Genomic DNA, 26494 nt, shown 5'->3' with positions numbered 1-26494 from the left:
GCCATGCTGCATATTAAATCCCAAATGTACACTAATGCAGTAAAGGGAGACTACACTGACAATAAATGAATTGCACCAGCTATGTATGTAACATCAGAAGTGCAACTGAGTTGCATACAATGTTTTATGTGCAGATACAGGGTCTGCAAGGTCAAAAACTAATGTGTGATTAGTAGAATCTGAGTCAGCAGAGTTCGGACTAAATATTTCCAGAAATTCTACTTTGTGTTTTAAATTCCACCTCATAACCCTATCATCATCAAATAAGAGAAATAAGGTATATATCAAAGTAGGATACATCACTTCCTGAAAAACCTGGGCATCACCGCTTTCGGAGCTTGCCAAGGCATCACATTGGCTCTGGGTATTTGCTGATTCGGTGCTTCTGAGGCTCTTACAGTAAACTAGACGCATATTTTCGGACTAATATCGGTGCCCTCTGAGAATGTCCCCTTGACGTTGGCATCACGCTGCTGACGGAGCTGTATTCGCTGGGTGCATTGGCACTCAGGCCCTCCCTGGCAGGCTGTGCCTGTCTACGGAAGATGAGTCCTGGCACTGTGAAAGTGGATAGAGCAGAAAAAGCCTGCCTGCAGCATCTCTCCCACACCATACATCTCTCAATGTGTGGTTTAATGTTAGCACTCGATAAGAATGCAGATGATTCAACCATTTCTGTCTACTACTCGTGAAACATGGCTAATTTGTTCAGGTTATGAATTTGCCTAACAACTGCTAGGAGAAGAGTAAGGTCTCTGGCCAGGGTTCTGAAATACCTTTATTCATTTAGTAGACACAGTTGTCCAAAGTGACTTACATACAGTATGTCAACTTTATTAGAAGGGATTACATTGTCCCTGGAGCAACTTGGGGTTAAGTGCCTTGCTCAAGGGTGGTGGAAGCCAGGAATTGAACTTTCAGGCTACTGCACGCTAGCCCAGCTCCTTAACCACTAAACTACCACCGCCCAAATGCTGTGCAGGAGTGTACTGCCATGAGTCAAGCAGCATCCGTGCATAAACTTCCTGTTCCATACCAAAGGGTGACGGGGTGTGTACTGTACTGTACATTGCCATGCCACAGCTGGAGAGGGGAACTGAGCACAAGTTAATGGAGACATTTGATATGAGAGGGGCATAGCAAATTCGTTACTCTCACCTCAGACTTGCTTTTAGAACCATTTAAAGAAGCCTAGACACATGTGGTGCCCCTGCACAAGCACTGATAACATCTAGACAACACAAGTACCAAGTACATCCAGTCATTGTAGAATCTCATGTTGACAGAGATAATAGAACCCTGTCTGTCTTCACTGCTCTGGAGGACAAAGAATTTCCTTTTAGGCACCCTATGTATCATTAAATATTTTAAGATTTTTCCACAGTTTGAAAAAGGCAAAAAAAATGTTGTAAATGAATCTGCATCAAAGATTGAAAATGTTGAAGGATAATTGTCCTTGGGGAAATGTTTCCATTTCCGTGTGTGGCTGAGCTCAATAAATGATTAAATCATCAGATCACTTTTCAGTATAATCTTGTTTAATCTTTACGCATCACTGTGGCTTATGGGTTGTTCTAAATGCATTTTTATTGCCTTCAGTTTTACAGTACCTTAGCACTTTATTGCATAGTTTAAAACAAACCCTGCTTTTAATATAGCATCTGAAGATATAGATGAGGCAGCATTGAATGTATTCCCTTCATGTGAGACCACCACATATTAATCCCTTTATTATGTGTTGTTCAGCAAGTGTGTTTAGACATCATAGACATCATCATCATAGGGCATATAGGCCAGTCACTATAATGTACAGTACATCCTATCATGTTGTCGTATGGTTTTTATGAGATGTGAAAGAGTGCCCACATGTCTTATGTCTCTCAATATCTGTGAGAAGACGTAGAAAAGCAGTTGTTCCTCCGCGCTTCTGTAATTAACTATCTGGTGTGTCAACGGGAGAGGACTAATTGTAGCGAGAGAGAGGAGTTTTGGCGGAGCAACACAGATGTTTAAACTTCACTCTTAGATCGGCTTAAATTAAAAACTGTTCTGTTATGGTGCCGCTGGTATACTCATGATCTTCTCTCCTCTCTGTACCTCTCTCTCTCTCTCTCTTTCTCTCTCTCTGTCTCTCTATCTCCCTCTGTATGTGTGTGTCTTTCCTTTTCAGAACAAGAGCAAGCTTCACTACCACATAGCAGTGATCATAAACTATCTGGGCCACTGCATCTCGCTCGGAGCCCTCCTGGTGGCCTTCATTCTCTTCATGCGGCTCAGGTGAGTGTGATTGGTGGCTTGTACGCTCACTGACCAATCATAGATGTGGATAATCACAATCACAATAGGACGGAGCACCTGCAGTAGCTAAACACAGTGCTTTGATTTGCCCATTCTGGCCTTCCAAATATGCAGGTTCACTTATAATGTGTAAACACACAAGTGCATTGATTTGTGTGCTAAGATGTTTTTCTCTCTGAGTACTTTCTGTTTATATCAGCAAAACTGAGCAAACTTTCTGTTTATCAATATTGCACCGAAGAAAAGCATACAAGTTGCATATTCTATGTATTAATTTCATATTGTGACCAGTGAGAATAAATTGAAAGTGATAAGTTGTTAGTTGTTTTGTTGTTTTTCAAGTGTCTAATTGTGTGTGTGGTGTACAATATACATAGCTAAGGAGGCAGAGGGACTAGGTCAACCCTCTTAGCTTCAATCAGCCTTGGCATTTTGTACTGCCAGTTCTGTGTTTGAAGTGCAATCCAGCACTTATGAGCATCGCTGCTCTTAAAACCCCACAACCACCACTGCTATGGCCTCTTAATGATGTAAGCCATTCATTACACCTTACTGTGTACTTTTATTTCAAGGTAGAAGGACTTAGTTTCGTGGACTGTGTTTTACGCACGCCCAGGTTGCATATGTGTGCAGTGCGCTGCTCACTGGTGTCGCACTCAGGAAAGACAGCGCCTCAGCACTTCAGCAAACAGCCAGCAGTTACCATGTGAGCAGGCATCAGCAAAGCAGTGTGGGAGATTGATTTGTCCTGCCATTGCTGTTGACACACACGTAAGGAGGCTAATAGAAGGGAGACAGGGAGGGGATTATCCATGCTCACAGTGCATTTGTATAAGTCACTAAAGTGAATTTGCCCACACGCAGGTACACACACACACCCACACACCCACATACGTACACACACCCACGCACGCACTCACACACACACACACACACACACACACATATACAGTAGGTCACAGACACAGAGAAACACAAATAGTTGGCTACACACACCCACACACACTGAGTGATGAGATGGTAGAGAGATGGTTGCGGAGTTGGTCGGTCAGCAGTGACATCTCAAGGACAAGTGTGTGTATGTGTGTGTGTGTGTGGGGGGGGGGGGGGGGGGATTAGATTCCCTGGCTGCAGCTGCCCCTCTGGCAGTGGGGATACGGGAGAGGAGCACTCTGTGAATTATTCTGACAATCGATTTTAACTTTATTCACGCTGCCAAACAGCAGTGGGCAGCAGCTAGCTAAACACACACACACATACTCACTTAAGAACACTCACACACACTCACTTAAAGGATAATTCTGGTTTTTAGCACTTTGAGTCCCTTTTCAGGTAGTAGTAGTCAAAGGCGATTCAAAACGAGTCAGAAAGGTCGAGACAGGACCAAACGTCAAAATTTCGGTGTCCACCACTCAAACCAGAAAAGGGACTCAAAGTGCTAAATACCGGAATTATCCTTTAAGAGCACACAATCACACACGCACACACACACACACACACACACACACACACACACACAAGCCTACATGCACACGCGCACACACACACACACACACACACACACACATACGGCTCTTAGTGAACTGTACCAGGCTGTCAGTGAACAACAGACGGCACACCCAGACAGTTTCACCATCTTTGCTGGAGATTTTAACCATGCAGATCTTAAAACTGTTCTTCCAAAGCTACACCAGCATGTTGATTTTCCAACAAGAGGAGACAACATCCTGGACCTGGTCTACACCACACACAAAGGAGCATACAAAGCCACCCCCCTCCCCCACATTGGACTTTCTGACCATATCACTGTTATGCTAATGCCCGCATACAGACAAAGGGCTCTATCTTCCGTCCCGGCGCAATTGACTTTGTATACTCGCGCGTTTGTCTTTCCTATTTTGCAGTCAGCGCATATTGGAATTTTCCCTCCACAGGTACATGCCTGTAAATTAGGGAATTCGATTGCGCCCACGGGGGCAGTTCAGCGAAAAGACGGGGCGTGTTCCGGCGCAAACGTTCACTGTTGATATTTTGCAGTTTCAGAAAACAATTCCGCCACAGACCAGGAACTCCCTGGTCTAAAGTCTGTGGCGAAAATGCAGATGCTATTTTAAGGGTGCATGCATGACCACAGGCCTGCATGAATGAATGCGTTGCACACCAATCTACAGACACCCCCGTGCACAGACGGAAACATTCAAAGCCTTGATAATATTTGTCCATTTCCCGGTTTTGTTCGTGCATTGGTGACCTAAATATTTAGTAGCCTATATAGTACAACATCTACATGCAATATCTTTACAACAACGCCTAATTACGACCTATTAATCTGGACAACTTTACAGCCCTATAAAGGCTAAAGTTACTTTTAGTTTTGTTCCAATTTACCGTTGTGTAAGGTTTTAAGCACCATAATTTTGCCTACCTTGTTGTAGCCCATCTGAAATAACTCCAAGCTTTGCTATGTTCCCTCCATCCTTTCGTTATTTTCAAAAAACGTTTTATATCCATGATGGCCTTGAAGTCTTGAGTTAGTGAATTAGCTTAAATCAGCTTTTCATGTGCTGTTAACCAGCAACAGATAGTACAAGAAAGCAGCAAGTATGGTTACAAACTCCGCTTTACAGAAAATATTGTAAATAGTCTACTGTCACGCAGTTAATGGGATACTGTGCAGAGTTGACAGTTAGGTCAACTTAAACGAAGCCCTTGCTTGGCTGCCTGTGCTGCGCAACGCACACTTAGCTCCTCTCATCTATACAATGTAGTTCCCATTTCTGTAAACCATACATAATTTCAAAGAAAAATATTACCACTCGAGGGAAATCAGTGTGGTGTCCATGTGAAAAAATAGGCATAAATCTAGCGTAGCCTACACATTTTCACGAATCACTGATGTGTTGATGACATAAATTAGGAAATGTTAGAGGACTTAAGGAGACGTGATGTTGAACTGCATGCCGATGTCATTTAACCCTAATGCCCCAGCGGCAGCACGGGAGAGAAGAGATTAACTGACAGAAGATATGCATTGTCTATAGAGAGGTAATGTTAGATTACATTGTACATTGCAAATATATCACCATGCATTCATAACCTCGTGATTCAGTGAGAATGATCCCAAAACATCGGAAAGTATGTCTTTGTGACAATTCTGTATTACATTTTGTCAAGATGAAAAATCAATAGCTAACTGTTCCCAACTGAACAGTGAGTATAGCGCTGTGAACGCTCCTGGCTGCACCTGGCAAATACGCCACCATAATAGCAATCAGCTATGGAACAAGCGTGCCTGTTGTTAAAGGGAATGTGAGATGACGCTCTGATTGGTTTATTGCACGTTACGCCCAAACCACACCCATGATTAATGTAGCTACTTCAGACAACCCCATTTTAGATTTGCGTCGGGCGCAACAGTCAAATATCCCGCCGGTAAAATAGCATCAGCGCCCGAGATCCGCCCACAAAGTGAATTGCGTTTTGCGCAAAGACACTTCCGTTTTAGACCATTAAAATAGGGCCCAAAGAGTGAAAGCAAACAAACCGGTTCGCAAGCAGATAAAAGTGTGGCCTGAGGGAGCCTCTGATGCTCGTCAAGACTGCTTTGACGCAACAGACTGGAAAATGTTTAAGCAGGCAGCCACTTACAACAACCAGACAGACATAGAGGAGTATACAGACACTGTAACCTCTTACATCACCAAGTGCATTGATGATGTGACCCACACAAAAGACATCATCACTCGGGCTAACTGGAAGCCATGGCTGACAGGGGATGTCCTCAGGCTGCTGAGGGCCAGAGACAAAGCCTACAGAGCTGGGGATGAAGCTGGCATGAGAACAGCGAGAGCCAACCTGTCCCGTGGCATCAAGGAAGCAAAAAAGGAATACACTCACAAGATAACCACCCACTTCAAAGACAGCAGGAACGCACAAAGCCTATGGCAGGGCATTCAGGCCATCACGGACTACAAGCCCGCGCCACAGAGCTGTGAGAGCAACATCCCTCTGCTCAACAACCTGAACCGCTTCTTTGCTCGCTTTGAAGCACAAAACAGCACTTGCCCACAGAAGACCCCTCCCCCTCCACACGAGCAGCCCCTGTGCCTCTCTGCCGACAGCGTGAAGAGGACACTTGCTGCTATCAACACCCGTAAAGCAGCAGGCCCAGACAACATCCCAGGTCGTGCGCTGAAGGACTGCGCTGAGGAGCTTAAGGATGTCTTCACAGACATCTTTAACACTTCCCTGAAGCAAGCCATCGTCCCATCATGTTTCAAAGCTGCCACCATCATACCTGTGCCGAAGAAAACTGCTCCATCCTGCTTCAATGATTACCGCCCCGTGGCACTGACACCCATCATCATGAAGTGCTTTGAGCGGCTTGTCATGTCACACATCAAATCCATTCTCCCCCCCACCCTGGATCCCTTCCAGTTTGCATACTGAGCCAAACGGTCCACAGAGGATGCAATCTGCTCTGCCCTCCACCCAGCCCTCACCCACCTGGAAAAAAGAGACTCATACTGTATGTGAGATTGCTGTTTATAGACTTCAGTTCTGCATTCAACACCATAATACCACAACAACTCATCTGCAAACTTGACAAACTGGGACTCACTACCTACCTCTGCAACTGGCTACTGGACTTCCTCTGTCAGAGGCCTCAAGTAGTACGTGTTGGCAACAATATCTCAAGCAGCATAACACTGAGCACGGGGGCCCCCCAAGGCTGCGTGCTCAGTCCGCTGCTCTTCACCCTGCTGACGCATGACTGCACTGCAACCTACAGCAACCACCACATTGTGAAATTTGCTGACGACACAACTCTGGTGGGTCTCATCACCAAGGGCGACGAGACTCAATACAGGATGGAGGTCGACCTTCTGACCACGTGGTGCAGGGACAACAACCTCCTGCTGAACGTCAGCAAGACCAAGGAGATTGTTGTTGACTTCCAGAGAGGTCACACCCAACACCTGCCACTGACCATCGACGGTGCTGTGGTGGAGAGAGTGAGCAGCACCAAATTCCTGGGGGTGCACATCAGTGAAGACCTCTCCTGGACCACCAACACTGCATCACTGGCGAAGAAAGCTCAGCGCCGCCTGTACTTCCTGCGGAAACTCAGGCGAGCAAGTGCTCCACCAGCCATCATGACCACATTCTACCGAGGCACCATTGAGAGCATCCTCTCCAGCTGTATCGCTGTGTGGGGCGGAAGCTGCACTGAATACAACAGGAAAGCCCTGCAGCGCATAATGAACACAGCTGGAAGGATTATTGGCCCTTCACTCCCCTCCCTGAAGGACATTTACACCTCCCACCTCACCCGCAAGGCGACCACAATTGTGAGTGATGCAAGTCACCCCGCTCACAATTTGTTTGATCCACTGCCCTCTGGGAAGAGGTACATAAGCCTGCGCTCCCGCACCACCAGACTCACCAACAGCTTCATACACCAGGCTGTTAGGATGCTGAACTCTCTCCCCCCTCTCCCCCCTCCACCCTCAGCCACATAACATCCTGGACTTTTGGACCCACAATGGCTGCCTTGCACTACTCCACTTGCACTACTCCACTTGTACACTTGCACACTTTGCAACTTGTTGTTGTTGTCCTGTGTCCTTAAAAACACTTCTGAACACACTTCTGCTGCTCTTACATAACTTGCACCACTATGCCACTTGCATACTTAGGTCAAACAGAACTACTTCAGCCATTTATTGGCCTGACTTTTGCACTATTATTATATTGACTGTCTACTGTATGCACAATTGCACAATTTCAACCCATTTTTTTGCTGCTCTTATTTCTTCACTGTATGTGCCTTCTTATTTACTTTTTATATTGTTTAATTGAATGTTATGTTTTTGTCTGTGGACCTAATTGGTAAAATGTCTTGTCTCCACCGTGGGATAGTGGGAAACGTAATTTCGATCTCTTTGTATGTCTTGACATGTGAAGAAATTGACAATAAAGCAGACTTTGACTTTGACTTTGACACACACACATACACAGAAGAAGGGCTCAATAGCTGGGGAAGATTCTCCTTTTTCTCTGATAATGGCAAACCTCATTGGGGATTACGGGACACTGCGATTGGGCCGACACAACTGTTTTGGTTTGAGGGCAGATTATCCATGAATTAATCTGCCCCGATTAATCTGGCCAAGATGCCGTCTCTCCATTACAGTTTCTCCCCGCCAGTGAGATTTGGAGATTTGAAGTAGATGGAACTAGACTCGCCACGGTTATATGTCGAATAGATATGTGACATAGATATAAGATATCTGGAGAAAGTGTGTGTGTGTGTGTGTGTGTGTTGTTGTTGTTGTTGTTGATTTTATTATCTTCCTCCTCTCCCCACTTTCTCTCCTCTGCTTGTGGTCAGACAGGACTCAGCCCTCAGTAACAGAAGTGGCCTCTTGAATTGGACCTCAAGGTTAATCTGACTGGTCATTACGCTCCAGAGCAATTGGCTGTGGCTAGAGTACCGGTCACGTAATAACCCGCAGGCCGCGACGGGAGCCTCTCTTCTGCTTACACATACCCACTCTATCTATCTATCTATCTATCTATCTGTCTATCTGTCTATCTATCTTATATATTTATCTATCTATCTGTCTATCTTTTCTTTGGTTATTAATAATAGTTTTTGGTATAAGTACAGCGGTTGCTTTGATCCTGTTTGTTCATCTATGCCATCCATCTCTGCGGGACAGTATAGTGTCCATCTCATTAGCCCCTAACTGTCTGTCCTTCAGCCAAACATTAGCGTAGCAACTGTCAGTACTTTCCAAGCTCCATGATCCGTTTAATCAACTATCCTCCGACTGATGACTATCAGAGTGCTTAACCGTGCCTTCATTCTTCAACGGAAATATTGCTGTAGTTGTACTCCTCTCTAATCAAAGCTGTGAGGACTTTCTGTGGTTCTCGGAGTACTTGAACGCTTAGTGCAGTGTTTAGAGTGATAATGAAGAGGCTGATTTTATCAGTGTGTTATGCAAAAACGGCCGCCAGGCTTGGCTACCTGAACACGTTCAAATGAGATTAGCCTGCATGGCTCGCTCACGCCTCCCTGAACAGCGCTGGATAAAATACTTACTCCATTGTTTGCTGATGGGATTCTATACCCACTTCAGCTATCATATAAAGATATAATAATGAATTTTATCAGTAAGCACTGACACATTTCAAGTGCCTCTGAATTCTGTAGACATCGTATCTTATAGGTCAGTGTGACGTTTGAGAGTCTTTTATCTGTGGGCACACATGTGTATCAGTCTAGATGTTATAAATTTCAGTCTTAAGATAAGATAAGATAAGATAAGATGAGATCAAGTATACTTTATTGTCCCCCGGGGGAGGGGAAGGGGATTCATCTTGGGCTCCAGTCACTGCATCGCAAATTTGCAAAATACCACATAAAATATACACGGAAGTAGACCATACAAACATATGCTTCACTGCATCATCCACAACAAAGACACACAAAAAATCACAACAAAAAAAGTCTTGACAGTGTGGAACCCTAAACAAAATATTTTTTCCCTTTGAAATCAAAGAAATCAATCAGTCATTCACTCTCTCATTTGCTCAATCAGTCAATCTGAAATCAATCAATCAATCAATTAATCAGTAGGTGGGATCAATAATGTTAGTCCAGTCTTTAGTGATAAGTGATTCAGATGGTTCATACTCCAGTCTGCGCAGTGTGCCAATGGCCTCTGGTGTGCTGGAAGTCTGGCTCTGTGAAACATAGTCAATTTTCTCACAGTACCAGATGCGGGCCACGAGCCAGCCCAGCCCAGCCCAGCCCAGCCCGGTGGACACAGAGACAGGCCTGGCCCAGGGGGACGCAGAGCAGAGCAGGGGGTTCTGAAACAGCTCCTCATTCCCATTCAGTTCCAGATGCCATCACCGGATCAGCGCACTTATTCCCACAGCAGTATACGCTCCACTGACTGAAGTATGGGGGTTTGCCAATATTAGCCAGTTTTATGTGTGTGTGTGTGTGTGTGTGTGTGTGTGTGTCTGTGAGAGAGAGAGAGAGAGAGAGAGAACTGCTGTTTTGCCGTTACAGTAATGTTCTGCAGACAAATGTACAGTATGGTCCTTTTTCAGACTAAATGCCATTGTTTAATGTGTAATTCATGATATAATCACTTACTATGCTAGTCTAATCCAGAATTGTGATGAATGATCAAAAAACGTACCAAATTTGAAGCTCACAATCTCCCCCGTTCTCTTGGAGGACCTTTGAGTAGTTATTTATGTCAGAACTGACGTAGAGTGAAAGACTGTTTATGTTATGTTTGTGTGGTGTGTGTGTGTGTGTGTGTGTGTGTGTGTGTGTGTGTGTGTGTGTGTGTGTGTGTGTGTGTGTGTGTGTGTGTGTTTGAAGCAGCAGGCAGCAGCAGCAGACCTCCAAGCACATGGACTCTGCATGTGTCTTAGGCCCACAGCCAGCTCTGCTCTGATACCCTGAGTGTGTGTGTGTGTGTGTGTGTGTGTGTGTGTGTGTGTGTGTGTGTGTGTGTGTGTGTGTGTCTGTGTGTTACAGAGAGCAGAGAGAGAGAGAGAGAGATCTAGTAAGGATGAATCTATATTCTCTGTGGTTGTATGAGTATGTGGGTGTTAATGTCAGTGCTGAGTGAAGGATTGTGTGTGTGTGTGTGTGTGTCATTATGTGTGTCATTATGTGTGTCATTATGTGTCTTAGTGACTGTGTGTGTCCAAATGTGAGTATGCCTCTGGCGTCAAACTCATGAGGTGTCTTTGCTGCAGCTGTGTGCCATTTTGGCTGAGTAACACACCACACTCACGCTCTGTGTATGTGTGTGTGTGTGTGTGTGTGTGTGTGTGTGTGTGTGTGTGTGTGTGTGTGTGTGTGTGTGTGTGTGTGTGTGTGTGTGTGTGTGTGTGTGTGTGTGTGTGTGTGTAAAGTAACCATAACTGATTAATGCAGACCCCCAGTGGAGAAAACATATCCTCTGCTGAGCTTCAATTCTCTATCTCCCTCTATTCCTCTCTCTGTCTCCATCTGTCCATCCATCTCTGGTTCTCCCTTTCTCTTTTCCGGACTCCTCTGTCCACAACTCTCTGTTCCCCCCATCCTATTGTGTCTCAGACCCCCACTTTATCTGATACATCATTCTTGTCTTTTCAGAGAAAGTGTCTCTCTCTCTTTTCCCCTCTCTTTCTCATCTGCTTCTCCTCATAAGAATCATGTCTCTCATGCCATATAACAATTTTACTGGATATCTGGACTCTTTCCGCATGGTGCCGGCTCAGCAGGAGGCAGATGGTTTGTGTGTTTGTGTGTGTGTGTGTGTGTGTGTGTGTGTGTGTGTGTGTGTGTGTGTGTGTGTGTGTGTGTAGACATCAGGAGATGACTAAAATGACAAAGCATACAACTTAGAAACGAAATAAGAAAAAATGGGAGATTATCGGCAGAAAACCAGCTGGTTTTGAACACCGAGAGGGCGGGCAAACAGTTTATGTCTGCATACAGGAGTCATAGATGCTCAGCTGCACAGTTACAGTATGTGCTTATGCTACAGCAACCATAAGAATCATGAAGCTTGTTGAACAGAGAGATAAATGGAAGGATCAGGATGAGAGAGAGAGATGAGAGACCTGATGGCTTTGTTTGATGATGGTTGATGGTTTGAATGCTCTGTTGGACATTGGTTCTGTGGGATAATATCAGAATGTACCGCCTGGAAATAGTGGAAAATTGCCCAGTTACTGAATAGGCTGTACAGAGAGCCCTTTGGTATAGGGTAACTGTCCTCTCTTTGTCTGTGTAGAAGAGTCGAAGGCTGACCTAATGCCCTCCGGTTTGCCAGCGTGGCTACGTACGTACGCACATGACAGTATGGCACTGAGAGTATCTCCACACGAATGCTGGCATTACAGTGACCCGGTGCCAGAGCGACAGCGGGCACAAGCAGCATGCAGCCGATGCCACACAGGGATGGCATTTTCAAAATACCGCGCACCAGATTTACTCAGTTTCACATGTATAAATCCACAAAAATAACAGCAGCACTTTTAAACAGAGAAAATTCTGGAATGTGTGAACAAACTGTAATGGATCCGGCTTTTAGGCAACCCGCTCCCCAGAGAGGAGAGAGGATTAAATATGGCCATGGTGGAATTAGACCCTTTCTGGAGGATTTTTACCATTCAAAATGCCTGGCTGGTTATTTGCTAAATGGATATGTTTTGGTGGATGGCCTGAAAGCACATGTGAAAACATATTTGTCTCTGGAGCTCTGGGTGTGGAAAAGCACATACTGTAGTAGTTTTAATGAGGAGAACCCAGGGAATGCTTCCCCTGAAAATGTAATTTTTTTGTTTTATACCTAACCAACATTCTATTGAAAATTGCCCATACAATCCAGTTATTTTGGAGCAATTGTAATATGCCTATAACATGGCATCTTTGTGTGTGTGTGTGTGTGTGTGTGTGTGTGTGTGTGTGTGTGTGTGTGTGTGTGTGTGTGTGTGTCTGGTGCAGACATCATTATAACACTGGGCCGTGCATCTGTGTCTACGCTCTCAGATAGACACACAAACACACAATCTTTTCCAAAGCCTAGTCTTTTCTTTATGTATTAATCATTCTTGCAACTTACTTCTTGGAAAAGATGGTAATCTCTTCTGAGGAGAAAAAGTCTAATTGTAAATGATCCAAGGAAACATTCTACATAAAAAATAATCTCTCCCTCTCTCTCTCTCTCTCTCTTGACCAAACACACACACACACACACACACACACACACACACACAACACACCCACACACACACACACACACAACACACCCACACACACACACACACACACACGCGCACACACACACAGATAAACACAAATGAATATTGATGTTGGCCACACCATAGTAATCATCACTCCTACATATGAATGTAAGACAGGGCCAGTCACTTGTAATACAGATAAATGAATATGACTACTTATCACTCTCATTTACCGACACTTAGCTAATGACCGCCCCTCCCCCCTCTTTGACAAATGTGAAAGTTTACTTTTAGGAGTTGATCAGTCTTTTGTGTCAAGGAGGACATGGTCGCTGGGGTAGTCCCATTGCTGTGTTGATGCAGCTCAGGGCTTTGCTGATGTGTGCGTGGACGTTTCAGGTTAATGATTGATTAGTTGAAATGCTGAGTCTGGACAAACAGATATGCTTCAGGCTGCGGCTTTACAGGACTCGCTCGCCTGTCACCTTGAGCGTCTATCTCACTCAATACCCACTGTGACATTAACGCTCACACATACACACACACACACACACACACTTATGCATACAGTATGTGTGTGTGTGTGTGTGTGTGTGTGTGTGTGTGTGTGTGTGTGTGTGTGTGTGTGTGTGCGTGTGTGCGTGTGCGTGTGTGTGTGTGTGTGAGTGTGTTTATGTGTCTGTGCATGTGTGTGTTGTGTGTGTGTGTGTTTGTGTGTGTGTGTGTGTGTGTGTGTGTGCCATTGTGTGTGTGTCTGCCCCCATACTTCATCTTCATCTTGTACCCTTCAGTGAGCACCACTTGCCTCTTTCATTAGAACAATCTGCCCGTGCGAGAGCAGCTGGAGGGCTGGTAGACTTGAACATGCCCGAGGCCATAGCCGTTAGACAGCACTGCTCTTAATGGCTCATGACTCAGTGGGCTGCTAAGCACCATGGTGCGGATCTGAAGAGGGGAGTCACCCACCCTCCGGCCCCAAGGATGACATGTCAAAGTGGGGATCTTAAGCCCCGGCGTTCCCTGGAAGGCATCCTTTTTTTTCTTACACACGTTTTAGATGTTTTTTTCTTTCCACTATATTTATCCGGAATTCAGTTGCCATGAGGACCAAACAGAAGTACACACCCAGTGTCTATAGAGTGTGGAAGTCAACCAGGAACTTTTTTAATGTTAGTAGTATTTTAACACCAACACAAATTCTAATGGGAAAATAAATGTTTTGTTGCAACATTGTCAGAAATAATGTGTGAGCAAAATTACATTTTGAGTTAAAATGCAACAAACTGTTGTCTTGTGTGTAGTAGCAACACTCATATTTTACACATATAATGGGTCTAAATTCCATTCAGAGATGACATACAAAAAAACGTGGATACCAGGGGTGTTACTTTGATAATTTCCCGAAACCACTTTTTCCTTACGAACTGGAACATGTGAAAATGCTAATCCCTCACAAATTACTACCCTTACTAGTTAATGAAACCAGATGCAGTTATCTTTAGGGGTCTCGTTATTGTGTACATATGTTGGTACATGTTGAATGTACAGTGAATGCACAGAGGTTGCACTCAGGGGAAGGGTTAAATACTCACATACAGTATGTACAGTGTAAAAAGGACAGTATGATGTTTTATTGCACTCCAAAGTCAATTAAATGACTGTTTAACAGGGGCATATGGGCTGTGTAAAGGAATGATCCGTCCACTTTCTTACTCTCCGCGTGCTGAGATGGGTTATATGGTCCGTCTCCAAGGTTACGCTACTATGGAAAATGACAAATGAGTTTAGGGGGATGATTTTCACCAAGGAATGCTGTGTGTGTGTGTGTCGCGTGTCTCGCGCTTTTGGCTGTGTTTGCACACTCCTTTTCCTTAGTCTGAAACAAAATTCTTATAGGCAAGTCTCACCACTTGGCAGCCATCTTGGCAGTGCCACCAGGCAGCTATTTTGGGCAAACAAGATCACACTACTATCTACAGTAAATGAATGAGGCGAGACTTATAACTCCACACACAATGGTCAAACAGACCTTAAAGGTGCAAAATGAATCGCTGTATAAATCTGATATAAACAACAAACACAGTGTGTCAGTACTTGTTAAAATAAGACTGAAACAAAATATTTACTGTGCATTTAATTCACTCAGTGCATATGTTCCTACTCAGTAATTGCGATAGTAAAAGGTGGAAATAAACACAAAGTTGGAAGTAAACAGAAAAGTGAGATGTCATATCATGTCACATGTTAAATCCTCCTTTATAGAAACGTGTTAGTCTGTAAACATTTTAATAGGTTCCCATCTGGATCCTTGTTAAACAAAGTTAATGAAAATGATTACAGTAAACAGCAAAAAGGATGCAAAGAATGAATCATTTGTGCATGAGTGAGTGAATTTCTGGGATATGCCTATTCATTTATTCTTATATTTAGAAAAATACCCTTTGGTAGCACCTCCAACACTCATTATTACCATTAATATGAAATAAGAAGCAACAAAAAACAAAACAAGTGATTTTTCCTGTGCTGAGCATGCCTCCGAGGATGGATTACTTGGTCTGGAAAGTAAGTGGAGGACTTGGTGTTAATTCGATTTGGGCTGAGCTGTTCCTCTCAGGCCTGAAATAGCCCCAGTGCGGCCCTGAAGGAGAGGGAAGGAGCGGCAGACAGAAGCGAGGTAATTGGCTGGAGAGGCAGTGCTGAAGGGTCACTGAGACGGGGCATGTAGCCGCGGGGGGGCCGTTGGCTGGTGCCCCCTGTCCAAAGAGTGTCTTCACTGCAGGGCAGAGCAGGATACCTGCAGTGGGGGCTCTGGTTTGGTGCACTTGACCAGAATACCAGCACAGTGACCTTTCCGTCGGTGTAGTGAACAGTGTGTGTGTGTGTGTGTGTGTGTGTTACTGTCTGTCTCTGTGTATGTGTTTGTGTGTATGTCTGTGTGTGAGTGCACATGACTCATACATTTTTGCTTTTCCCAGATATAGTTGAACGCTTTTTGTGTGTGTGTGTGTGTGTGGGTGTTTGCACACACACACATTTATGGCTGCTGGGAAATCCGTGTCAGAAGTAATTAAGAGTTATGTTCCCTGTACAAATTCTTGCCTTCTGGGATGAGTGCAGCTGCTGTGAAAGCAGTCATTATCTTTGTGTGCGCGTGTGTGCGCACGTGCAATTCTTTTTGTGTGTGTGTGTGTGAGTGCGCGCGTGCGTGCGATTCTTTGTGTGAGTGCGTGCGTATGTATGTGTGTGTGTCTGTGTACATATATATTTTTAGTGTCACCTGAACGTCAGTGACATCAGTGATAATGTCTCCTTACAGTGTGACCTACCTAGCTAGTCAGCTTGTTCTTGCTTTTGTTCTTGTTCACACACATTCATTTATCTTGCCTTGCTTCTTCTCCGACACATATAAAAGCAGTCTTATCATAAAGATTTGTCTGTAATGGCTTAATCTTGAGGCACAAGCAGCTTTTCTGTGTTGAGTTGAATACATGTGAAGCCCTAGAGACATGCATATATAGAAAGCAATTGTCGATATATTATCCGCTTCTGGATTCTCTTGCCTGATGGGGGACTGTCTATTCATAAAGACATACGAACACAAAGATAAGCACAGTATTTACCGTGCAGCAGAGCTTATTAGAAAGAAAGACTTGTTAATGCACTATTATTGTTTGTTTGTTTTTTTTGCTTTCTTTGTTTGGCTCTTCTCAGAACTTTTTTTTTCATTGCAGTGAGGAGTTCTATGTTGGTAAGTGTCATTTTCAAAGTGGATGTTCCTCCAAGTTCCTCCACATCAGGGCAGTTATAGTGGCTGTGTGACAGAGTACTGGACCAGGTCAGGCTTGTTCGCAGTTTCAGCCCATGGGGGATTGGTGGGCTCTGGAGCCAATGAACTGTGCCTTGCTAAATCACATGTTTAAAAACTCTTAACATTTTGCCCTTGAGCCACCCATTAATAGATTCCCCTCGAAGACATTTTTCAAGTCTGAGTAAACCTACTTTATAGCCAGTCATGTTTGTGCATAAACCTAATCCTGCAAGAATGCTTTCCCCATGTCAAAGCCACTTAATCAGAAGTGGTCTTGTGTCAAATGCATTATATTGGAGGTAAGAGAATTCTTAACTCCCAATGGGATGGATTCAGTGATTCCAATGGACATAATGCACAGAGCATACAGCACCGTATACTTCAGACAAGTTGTGAGATATGTACGAAGGGGAAGAAAAAATATAGCTCGTACGGAAAACCCTTAGCTGTAGTCAATGAGAAATATACATGTGTGGGCTAGATTAATCTCTCATTCCATTTCTTCCTTAAGTGTGGTTACTTATAGACTTTTCAGACTGAAATGCAGCCATCTGTCTAAATATATGGCTGTGTGTAGTCACAGTCCCCTAAGACTCTGGCAGTACATTGTGTGTTTCTTATTATAGTCTTTTTTGCCGTGTTGTTTGGGCGCTGACGTGGTGTTCACGGGGGAGCAGTATTCTTTCTTTCTATGAAATATTGATTGGAGAAAGACGAAGAGGGATCCCATCATGGGTTTGTGGCGGGGAGAGAGGAGCTGAGAGCGTGCGCGTGCGCCAAGAGGAAAGAGCTTTTAACCTCCACTGTCTCCCTGGAGCTTAAGCACTCTTTACCTCCATTTAGAGGACATGTCACCATCCCCAATACACAACCCCATTAAGCCAGAGAGTTAAGGCTAAGTGTTTGAGCGTGTGTGTGTGTGTGTGCGTGTGTGTGTGTGTTTGTGGTACAAATACAATTGTAACTAGATGTACCGCATAGCTGTGCAAAATATGACCGCTGCTCAGTCCTGTACATTCTCTCCTCGAAAATAAATCACGCTTTTCAATTTGTCTCCATCTCCTGCTCCATCCCCTACTCTTGCCACTTTTGTGCTTGTATGTGTGTGCCTGTGTGGGCACATGCGTGCGTGCGTGTGTGAGTGTGTGTGTTCTTCTCTAGTGGCTTAAGGAAACTTGCCTTCCTTTTTTTCATTTGCCAGAATTTTATATCATTTTGAAAAACTATTAGAAATGCATATATGCACTAAGATGGAGTTACTGGATTCAGTAAGAAAGTGAACCTTCACAGTGATGCAAGCACAAACTGTTCTCCTTCCTCTCTCTCTCTCTGTCTCTCTCTCTCTCCCTCTCTCTCTCTCAGGACATCCTCCCTCCATCTCTCCCTCTGCTCCCTTGTTCCTCTCTCACATGAGGTTCCCCAGAAATGCCTCTCCTGTCTCATCCTTTCATCTGCTCCTCCGCGGAGCTGGAAGTGGGACGTGAGGCTTCATTGATTAGTCCGTGTCCCCTGCTTGACTGCTGTGCCGTGTGCAAAACCATACGCCTCGCGCCTAAATAATGATGTCTTACTTCACTCTGTCTCAATCCTTTCCGTCTCTCTTGCAGCAGTGTCTCAGCACTGCCCTCCCACTCCTCTCTCCAGCTCTTCCCTTTTGCTTTCCCTCTACCTCTCCCTCACACACACACACACACACACACACACACACACACACACACACACACACACACACACAATCTCTCGCTTTCTCTCTCTCTCTCTTTCACTCATTCACACACCACATTTTCTCTCCACCCTTTTTACTCTCTCTCTCTCTCTCTCTCTCTCTCTCTCTCTTTCTCTCTCTCACACACACACAAACACACACACACACGCACACAAAGTCTTTTTAGAGTCATTCCTGATGCGGGCCAGCGTAGCTGTTTCTGTGGCACAGCGTCAAGTAGCGTTGACTCACGGCCGCGAAGAAGCGAGAGCGGTCGGACTGAGAGTCCGTCTCCTTTGAAGCTTCCTAATATCCCCATTTGCTCCCCTAGCAGCCTCCACTTAACAATAAATGCCTTTTCGCACTCTAATGCGATTCAGCCGCGGCACACTGAGATGCTGAGCTGTGACAAATACTCCTCTAGGCCTTCAGGGAGAGGCGAGTGGCGAAGAGAGGCTGCAGATAGAGAGAGAGATGGAGAGTGAAAGAGAAAAAAAGGAGGGACAGAAAGAATGGTTTAGAAAGACCGGTGGAGGGACAGATAGATAGAGAGTGGTTGTAGATGGGAAGTAGAAAAACAGGTTGTGGGACAGGGACAGATATTAGGCTCAAGGGAGAGGGGTACAAATAGAGATTAGTAAAAAAGCAGAGTAGAGAGTTTATGTAGTAAGTAGTTAAGATAAACATCTTAACACACTATTGCAACAAGCTACTGTATTTGTGTGTGTGTGTGTGTGTGTGTGTAAGTGTAAACCATTTCCTTTCTGATATACAGAATATGGGTCACACATACACAGACTAAAGTTTGTGTAAAATCTTTATTGTTAAAATCTTTATTGTTTGTGTATCTGAAGAAAATCATCCTTGTTTGCTTGAATGTTTCACCAAACCCCAAATACTGTGTTAACTGGGTCAAAGACATTTCACACTTACACACACACACATACACACACACACACACACACAAGAGAGGGAGAGAGAAAGAAAGAGAGAGAGACTTTCACAATGACATTGAAAGTCTTCAGACAGCCTCGACCGGGATTCATTTAGAGTATCAGACCTCTCCTACAGATGAGTCTCACAGTGCGAGTGAAAGCCCTGTGGACCGTCCTCTGCGGCCTGACCTCTGTGGTTGAATGAGTCGGCTGCAAGGAAAAGAGGCAGAGCACATGGGAACAGAGAGTGGAGAGGAGATATGAAATGGAAAAGATAGAGATAACAGGTGAAACAATAGAGAGGGAATGGAGTTTGACAGATAGCAGTGAAGGGGCTTAGACCTGGGGTGTGTGTGTGTGTGTGTGTGTGTGTGTGTGTGTGTGTGTGTTTGTGTGCGTGTGAGTGTGTGTGTGTGTAAGTAGTGGTTTGCCTTTCAGTGTGTATTTTGGCCTCCAAGTAGGCCTACTTCGCAGACTTCTCTTTTCCAGGTCATATTTGGCAGGAGGTCTGTAGAGTGATTAATCATGAATGCTGTGCAAAAAGGCTGTGGCCGAGCGGAACTTAACCTGACACTTCAAGGTAGCGCAGCGCCGTCATATAGGTTTGGTCAGTTTGGGATTTTTTCCCATACAAAATGGCCATCCAGAATGCTGCAGCCAAAATAATGATGTGCCAATATATTTTGATGTAAAGGATCAATGTTAACAAATTCCACATGGAATCTTTGCATGCAAGTAAAATTTTGTGCAATTCAGTTCGACGTTGCAATTGACACATTTTCAATTAAAAATTTCAATTTATTGTGCTTATATAGCGCCAAAACATTACACATGTATCATGGCGCTTTACAGAATGTAGGCAATCAGAGAAAAAGAAAAGAGGGAGAAAAGAAAAGGAAGAAAGAAAGAAGGAAGGAAGGAAGGCCCATGGGTAACAGGGGCGAGGAAAAACTCCCTAGAATTGGAGATACATATAGGAAGAAACCTCGAGCAGATCCACGACTCAAGGGCCTGACCCATCTGCCTAGGGTCAATACGGATAGTAAGGTCTATAAACAATGACAAATGCATATGACAGTCAGGTGTGGAGAGAAGGACATGGTGTTTAAAGCACCTGAGGTGAAGGTTACAGAAGGTGGGATGATTACGTATCCGGTATGATAAAGCATAATCATGATTTAGTGAGAGAAAGTGCAATAGTCCGGCGTCGGAATTGTCCAGGAAAGAAAGTTGTGATGGGGCCAGTGGTGGGTCAGCAGACAGGCCAGAATCCGGGCAGAGTTGTCATAGGCAGGTGATGGGGCTGTACGGGCCAGGAATCCAGGTAGGGGGACAGTAATACAGCAGTCAAGGATGGGACTTCAGGTGGGATGGGTAAGAGGAGGGCCAGGCACACGGATGGTTGATGACTGGTGAGGTACAGTAAGGGAGAAGAAAGAGAAATGTAGAATGGGTTAGTATTACTTGAAATCAATGTGGTTAATGTCAAGAAGTGATCAGTAGTGCTATATATTGTTACAGTAAATCATAGTGAGAATGGGCAAGAGAGGGAGAGTTCAGAGAAAGAGGGTAGGAGAGAGAGGAGAGGGGAGGGGGTTGTACGGCATGGCACATGAGAAGTCCATGACAGCACTATGCTATAGCAGCATAACTAAGGCATGGTGAGGGGTAGTCAACACCAGCGCAGGTATGGTCAGTGACCACCATCTCACGCACGACTGGGGTGCCAGTCACACGAGGACTCAGCAGGGTGGTCCATTCCAAAATCCCCGAGATAGCTGAAGTTCCACACCGCACCATACCTAACTATGGGAGGCAGTAAAGAGGTATGTTTTAAGTCTAGACTTAAAAATAGGGAGGGTGTCTGCTAATCGAATTGAGGAGGGTAGATTATTCCAGAGGAGGGGTGCGCGATAGCTAAAAGCTCTGCCACCTACTGTCGTTTTTGAGATTCTTGGAATTACAAGAAGGCCAGTATTCTGTGATCGTAACGGTCTGGGTGGGTTATATGAGACTAGGAGATCTTTAATATATTCTGGTGCCTGGCCATTAATGGCTTTGTACGTTAGAAGTAATACTTTGAAGTCAATGCGACTTTTAACAGGCAGCCAATGTAGAGATGCCAGGATAGGGGAAATGTGTTCATATTTTTTAGTTCTAGTGAGTGTGCGAGCAGTTGCATTTTGTATAAGCTGTAAGCTCTTTAGACAGGTGTTATTGCAGCCAGCATACAAACCGTTGCAATAATCAATCCTTGAGGTTACAAAAGCATGGATTAATTTTTCAGCGTCTTTGAAATGTTCCTTAAGTGATAGAATGAAGTTTTGGTAATCTGTTTTGTGTGATTACTTAGTGATAGGTCTTGGTCAATTGTAACTCCTAAATTTTTAACACTTGTTGATAAGGATAGTCAAAGATCAGTAAATGTAGCCTGTGATGAGGATAGGATGTCCCTCATCTTTTTAGGACCTACAACCATGACTTCAAAAGCAGGAAATTATTTGTCATCCATGTCTTTATATCTCTTATACATGTGTCAAGTTTGGCTAACGGAGTTAATTCGTCAGGTTTTACGGAAAGGTATAGTTGTGTATCGTCTGCATAAGAATGAAATTTAATGCCATGTTTCCTAATTTCAGAGCCTAGGGGAAGAGAAAATAACAGGGGCCCTAGTACTGAGCCTTGAGGCACCCCATATTTTACTATAGTCTGGATAGACTGTTTATTGTGGACTTGTACAAATTGTCTGCGGTTAGAAAGGTATGATCTAAACCAAGCGAGTGCTGAGTCTTTAATGCCTATCAAATGTTCAAGCCTGTGAAGTAGTATGTCATGGTCTATGGTGTCGAAGGCAGCACTGAGGTCCAGGAGGACTAAAATGTATATATGTCCATTATCGGCAGCAATGAGGAGGTCATTAAAAACTTTAACTAAGGCTGATTCAGTACTGTGGTGAGCTCTGAAACCAGACTGATATAATTCTTCGATTTTATTCAAATGTAAAAAGGCACTAATTTGTTTGGACACTATTTTTTCTAGTATTTTCGACAGAAAAGGGAGATTAGATATAGGCCTATAGTTGGCCAGGCCGTTAGGGTCAAGGGTAGGTTTTTTGAGGGATGGCTTAATAACAGATAACTTAAACGACTGTGGTACATGCCCTGACAGCAGTGAGTTATTTATGATCTGGAACAAGGCATTGTCCAAGAAAGGGAGAGCAGATTTCAGAAGATGAGTAGGGATAGGATCTAGTAGACTAGTTGTAGATTTTGATGAGGAAATTGTGGAAGTGAGGTCTAATATGTCGATCGGTGTAAATGAATTCAAAGTTGTTCGTCTCATCTGTGATTCAATTATGTTTTCGCTATCGTTCAGCAATGGAGTACGAATATCTGTTGAGACTGATTGGTTATTAATCTTATCTCTAATTGTTTAAATTTTGTCATTGAAAAAATTCATGAAGTCGTTACTGTTTAGGCATATAGGGATAGATTCGGTTACTTCAGTGTGGCTCTTCGTCAGGCGGGAAATTGTGGTAAAGAGAAATTTTGAATTATTTTTGTTTTCTTCGATCAGCAAGGAATAGTAGGTTGACTTAGCCTCGTTGAGTGCTTTTTTGTAGGTGATAAGGCTATCTTTCCATGCTTGGCGGAAGACTTCCAATTTAGTAGTACGCCATTTTTGTTCAAGTTTGCGCGCTGCTTGTTTGAGGGTTTTTGTCTGTGTGGTGTACCATGGAGCACGCCTTACTTGTTTCCTTACTCTCTTTTTTAGTGGTGCTACTGAATCAAGGGTTGAGCGTAATGAGTTCATTACATTATCAGTTAACAAGTCGACCTCGGTTGGATTAAGGAAAGGGCCTGGGTCCGGAAGGGGGCAAACGTAAACGAGATTTTTTCTAGAAAGTCTGCATTCGTTTTTTCAGATAGGCCTCGGCTGTAGTATTCAGCTAAACTGGGTACTGCATATTGTAATGGCATTGCAAAAGTAATTAGATGGTGGTCAGTTAAGGTCGGGTGTTGTGGCAGAACTGTTAACTGCTCTATGCTTATGCCGTATGACAAGACTAGATCAATAGGATGGTTATCTCGGTGTGTGGGTGAATTAACATTTTGACAGAACCCAACATGTTCAATTAGGGATTGAAATGCAATTGTGAGACAATCATTCACATTATCCATATGAATATTGAAATCACCCAATATAATTATGACCGCCGCGCAGCGAAGCGGCGGTCATATAGGCTTAGTCAGAATTTTTTTTTTTTTTTTCGCATGCCCAAATTTCCGTCAATGAGTCCCGGGACACTGAAAGACTGGGGTACACGAAACTTGGTGGGCATGTAACCCCACATGGATAGCATGGAACCATCGTTTTTCGTTTTGATCTGTAGCCCCCCCGCTGGACTGGACCCCCCGAAAGGAGGGTAGGGCAGACACAGTTTTCTGTGAATATCTCGAAAACCGTAGGGTTTAGTAGGACCATTTTTTTTTTGTATGTTGATCTCAAGGGGCCATGTCAACCCATTCCATAACCACTCATTTCATGTATAGCACCACCTAGTTAAACACAAAAAAGTAAAAATGAGGTGTTGTAATCACAGGTATCTGTGACCTAACATAGTCAAAACTGCACGAAATTGGAAGTGTAGGATCATTATGACACCCTCTGTATGCACGCCAAATTTTGTGGAATTCCGTTCATGGGGGGCCACACAATAAATTCATTTATGTTACTATACACCAACTGGCCTGTAGGTGGCCGGAGACAGTTTTCTGTGAATATCTCGAGAACCGTAGGGCCTAAGAGGTCCACCTTTTTTATGTATGTTGGTCTTAAGGGGGCATGTCAACCCATCCCATTACCACTTATTTCATGTATAGCGCCACCTAGTTAAAAATTAAAAAGCAAAAAATTAGGTGTTTTCATCACAATATCTCTGGCTGACAAGGTCAAAACTGCATGAAATTAAAAGTGTAGGATCATTATGACACCCTCCGAATGCATGCCAAGTTTTGTGTACTTTCGTTCATGGGGGGCCTTACAATAAAATAATTTATGTGTTCATTTAGTGACGTACACCAACAAGGATTCCCGGGACACTGAAAGACCGGGGTACACAAAACTTGGTGGGCATGTACCCCCACATGGATAGCATGGAACCGTCATTTTTCGTTTTGATCTGTAGCCCCCCCGCTGGACTGGACCCCCCGAAAGGAGGGTAGGGCAGACACAGTTCTCTGTGAATATCTTGAGAACTGTAGGGCCTAGGATGACCATTTTTTTCCGTATGTTTGCCTCCAGGGGTCATGTTAACCCATTTCATGTGCACACATGTGCACAAACAGATACACACACACACACACACACATACATTCACAGTAATCATACGTATGACACATACTCACACAGTAGACATGTACGCTTGCATGCACAGGCACATACGCAGGCACACACACAAGCACGCACACACACACACACACACCCACACACACACACACACTCACACACACACACACCCACACACATAACATAAACATAACACAAACAATCAAGAATTTCTCAGAATTATGAACAGGCAAGATGGAGGTGGGGTTGTATAAAATTAATTTTACATGTGAAATCTATGAACTAATCATGTTTTGGTACTTGTTGTCTAGCAGATACCAAGAATTGAGTGTGGATAATGCAATTTAGTGAGACAGTTAGAATCATATAGGCCTTTCAGCGTGATTTCTTTTTGTGGAAATGTGCTGGACTGGGCGGCGGTCATATTTTGTACCGCTCTGCGGTACATCTAGTTATTTTTTCAGTTTGGATGGTTAAAGTGGAAAGGAAATCAGAAAATTCTTCTAAGAATTCTGTGTAGGGGCCAGGGGGTCTGTACAATGTGACCACAGTTACAGGCTGATTATTTTTCCAATCTGGGGGTAAAAAATTTAGGACTACAACTTCAAAAGATTTAAACTTGTGTGTAAGCTTGGGAGATGTGAGAAGACTAGATTGATAAACATTTTAATAACTCCTTGGACCCCTATGATTACCGCTTTTGGATGTGGGCATGGGCATCTGTGCATTAAATCAGTTTGGGAGTAATATCTAGTCTGGAAATCGTTTACATTTACACCCACACACACACACAAACAAATACACACACATATGTACACACACACACACACACACACACACACACACACACACGCACGCGCGCACACACACACACACACACACACACACACACATACACAAGCACATGTATACAGAAGCACACACAGACTCAAATACAATATGCACTCATACAGTATATTACAGAAACACACACAAACGCACAATGGCAGTGCACACAAGTTTGTACAAACACACACACACACACACACACACACACACACACACAGTAGCAGTGTACAGTACATACATTTGTACACACACACACACGTAGAGTATGCAAACACGCAAGCATGTACACACAGGCCCAGTGGCGCCGGCAGGCGTAATCCTGTACGCACTGTGCGTACAATTTTTTCACGGCTTTATTTGTGAAATCATTCAATATTAGCCTACAACAATAAAAAAAAAACTTGTGTGACAACTAGCCTATTTATTGACTCATGTGCAATCTGAATATTGGCATTATTCCGAATAAAACCGGAATATGGTGTACATGGAAACCATACACTGTAAAATATGAAAACGTAGCATTGTCATGATAACGATTGACCTGTGGCGGTTTTCGGGCGTGGCTTTGGATGGGTCAATTCTGGCGCTTAAAAACACAACGTTCCATTCATTCATAGGATAATAGCCTAAATCATTCAGTCATGAAAAGAAAACAACAGCAGCAGTTTAATATTTTTCAGGCGTTTAACCGTAACGTTATACTATATATAGCAGTGATACTGACACTGACAGCAGTGAGAGATTGTCCTCTATGGTCACGGTCTACACATGTTTAAAATGTTGCCTTGTTTGCCTACCCTT

General features: G+C 43.9%; 1 protein-coding gene across 1 annotated transcript in view; it reads left to right on the top strand.

Annotated features, from left to right (window-relative positions):
• Nucleotides 1–26494, top strand: part of crhr1 (corticotropin releasing hormone receptor 1) — a 146579-nt gene that overhangs the window by 86864 nt on the left and 33221 nt on the right. The window contains exon 7 of the mRNA XM_076265899.1: nucleotides 2171–2277. Coding sequence (XP_076122014.1) covers nucleotides 2171–2277 — 107 coding nt within the window. The remainder of the gene's footprint in view (nucleotides 1–2170; nucleotides 2278–26494) is intronic.

The sequence above is a fragment of the Alosa pseudoharengus genome, unplaced genomic scaffold (genome assembly GCF_046254945.1).
Source record: "Alosa pseudoharengus isolate Yale_2024_CS ecotype anadromous, Long Island Sound unplaced genomic scaffold, YU_APseudo_1.1 YU_APseudo_1.1_scf_4, whole genome shotgun sequence".
NCBI classification, from domain to species: Eukaryota; Metazoa; Chordata; class Actinopteri; order Clupeiformes; family Clupeidae; genus Alosa; species Alosa pseudoharengus.
The sequence above is the reverse complement of the archived record's forward strand: the minus strand, read 5'-3'. Positions and strand labels throughout refer to the sequence as shown.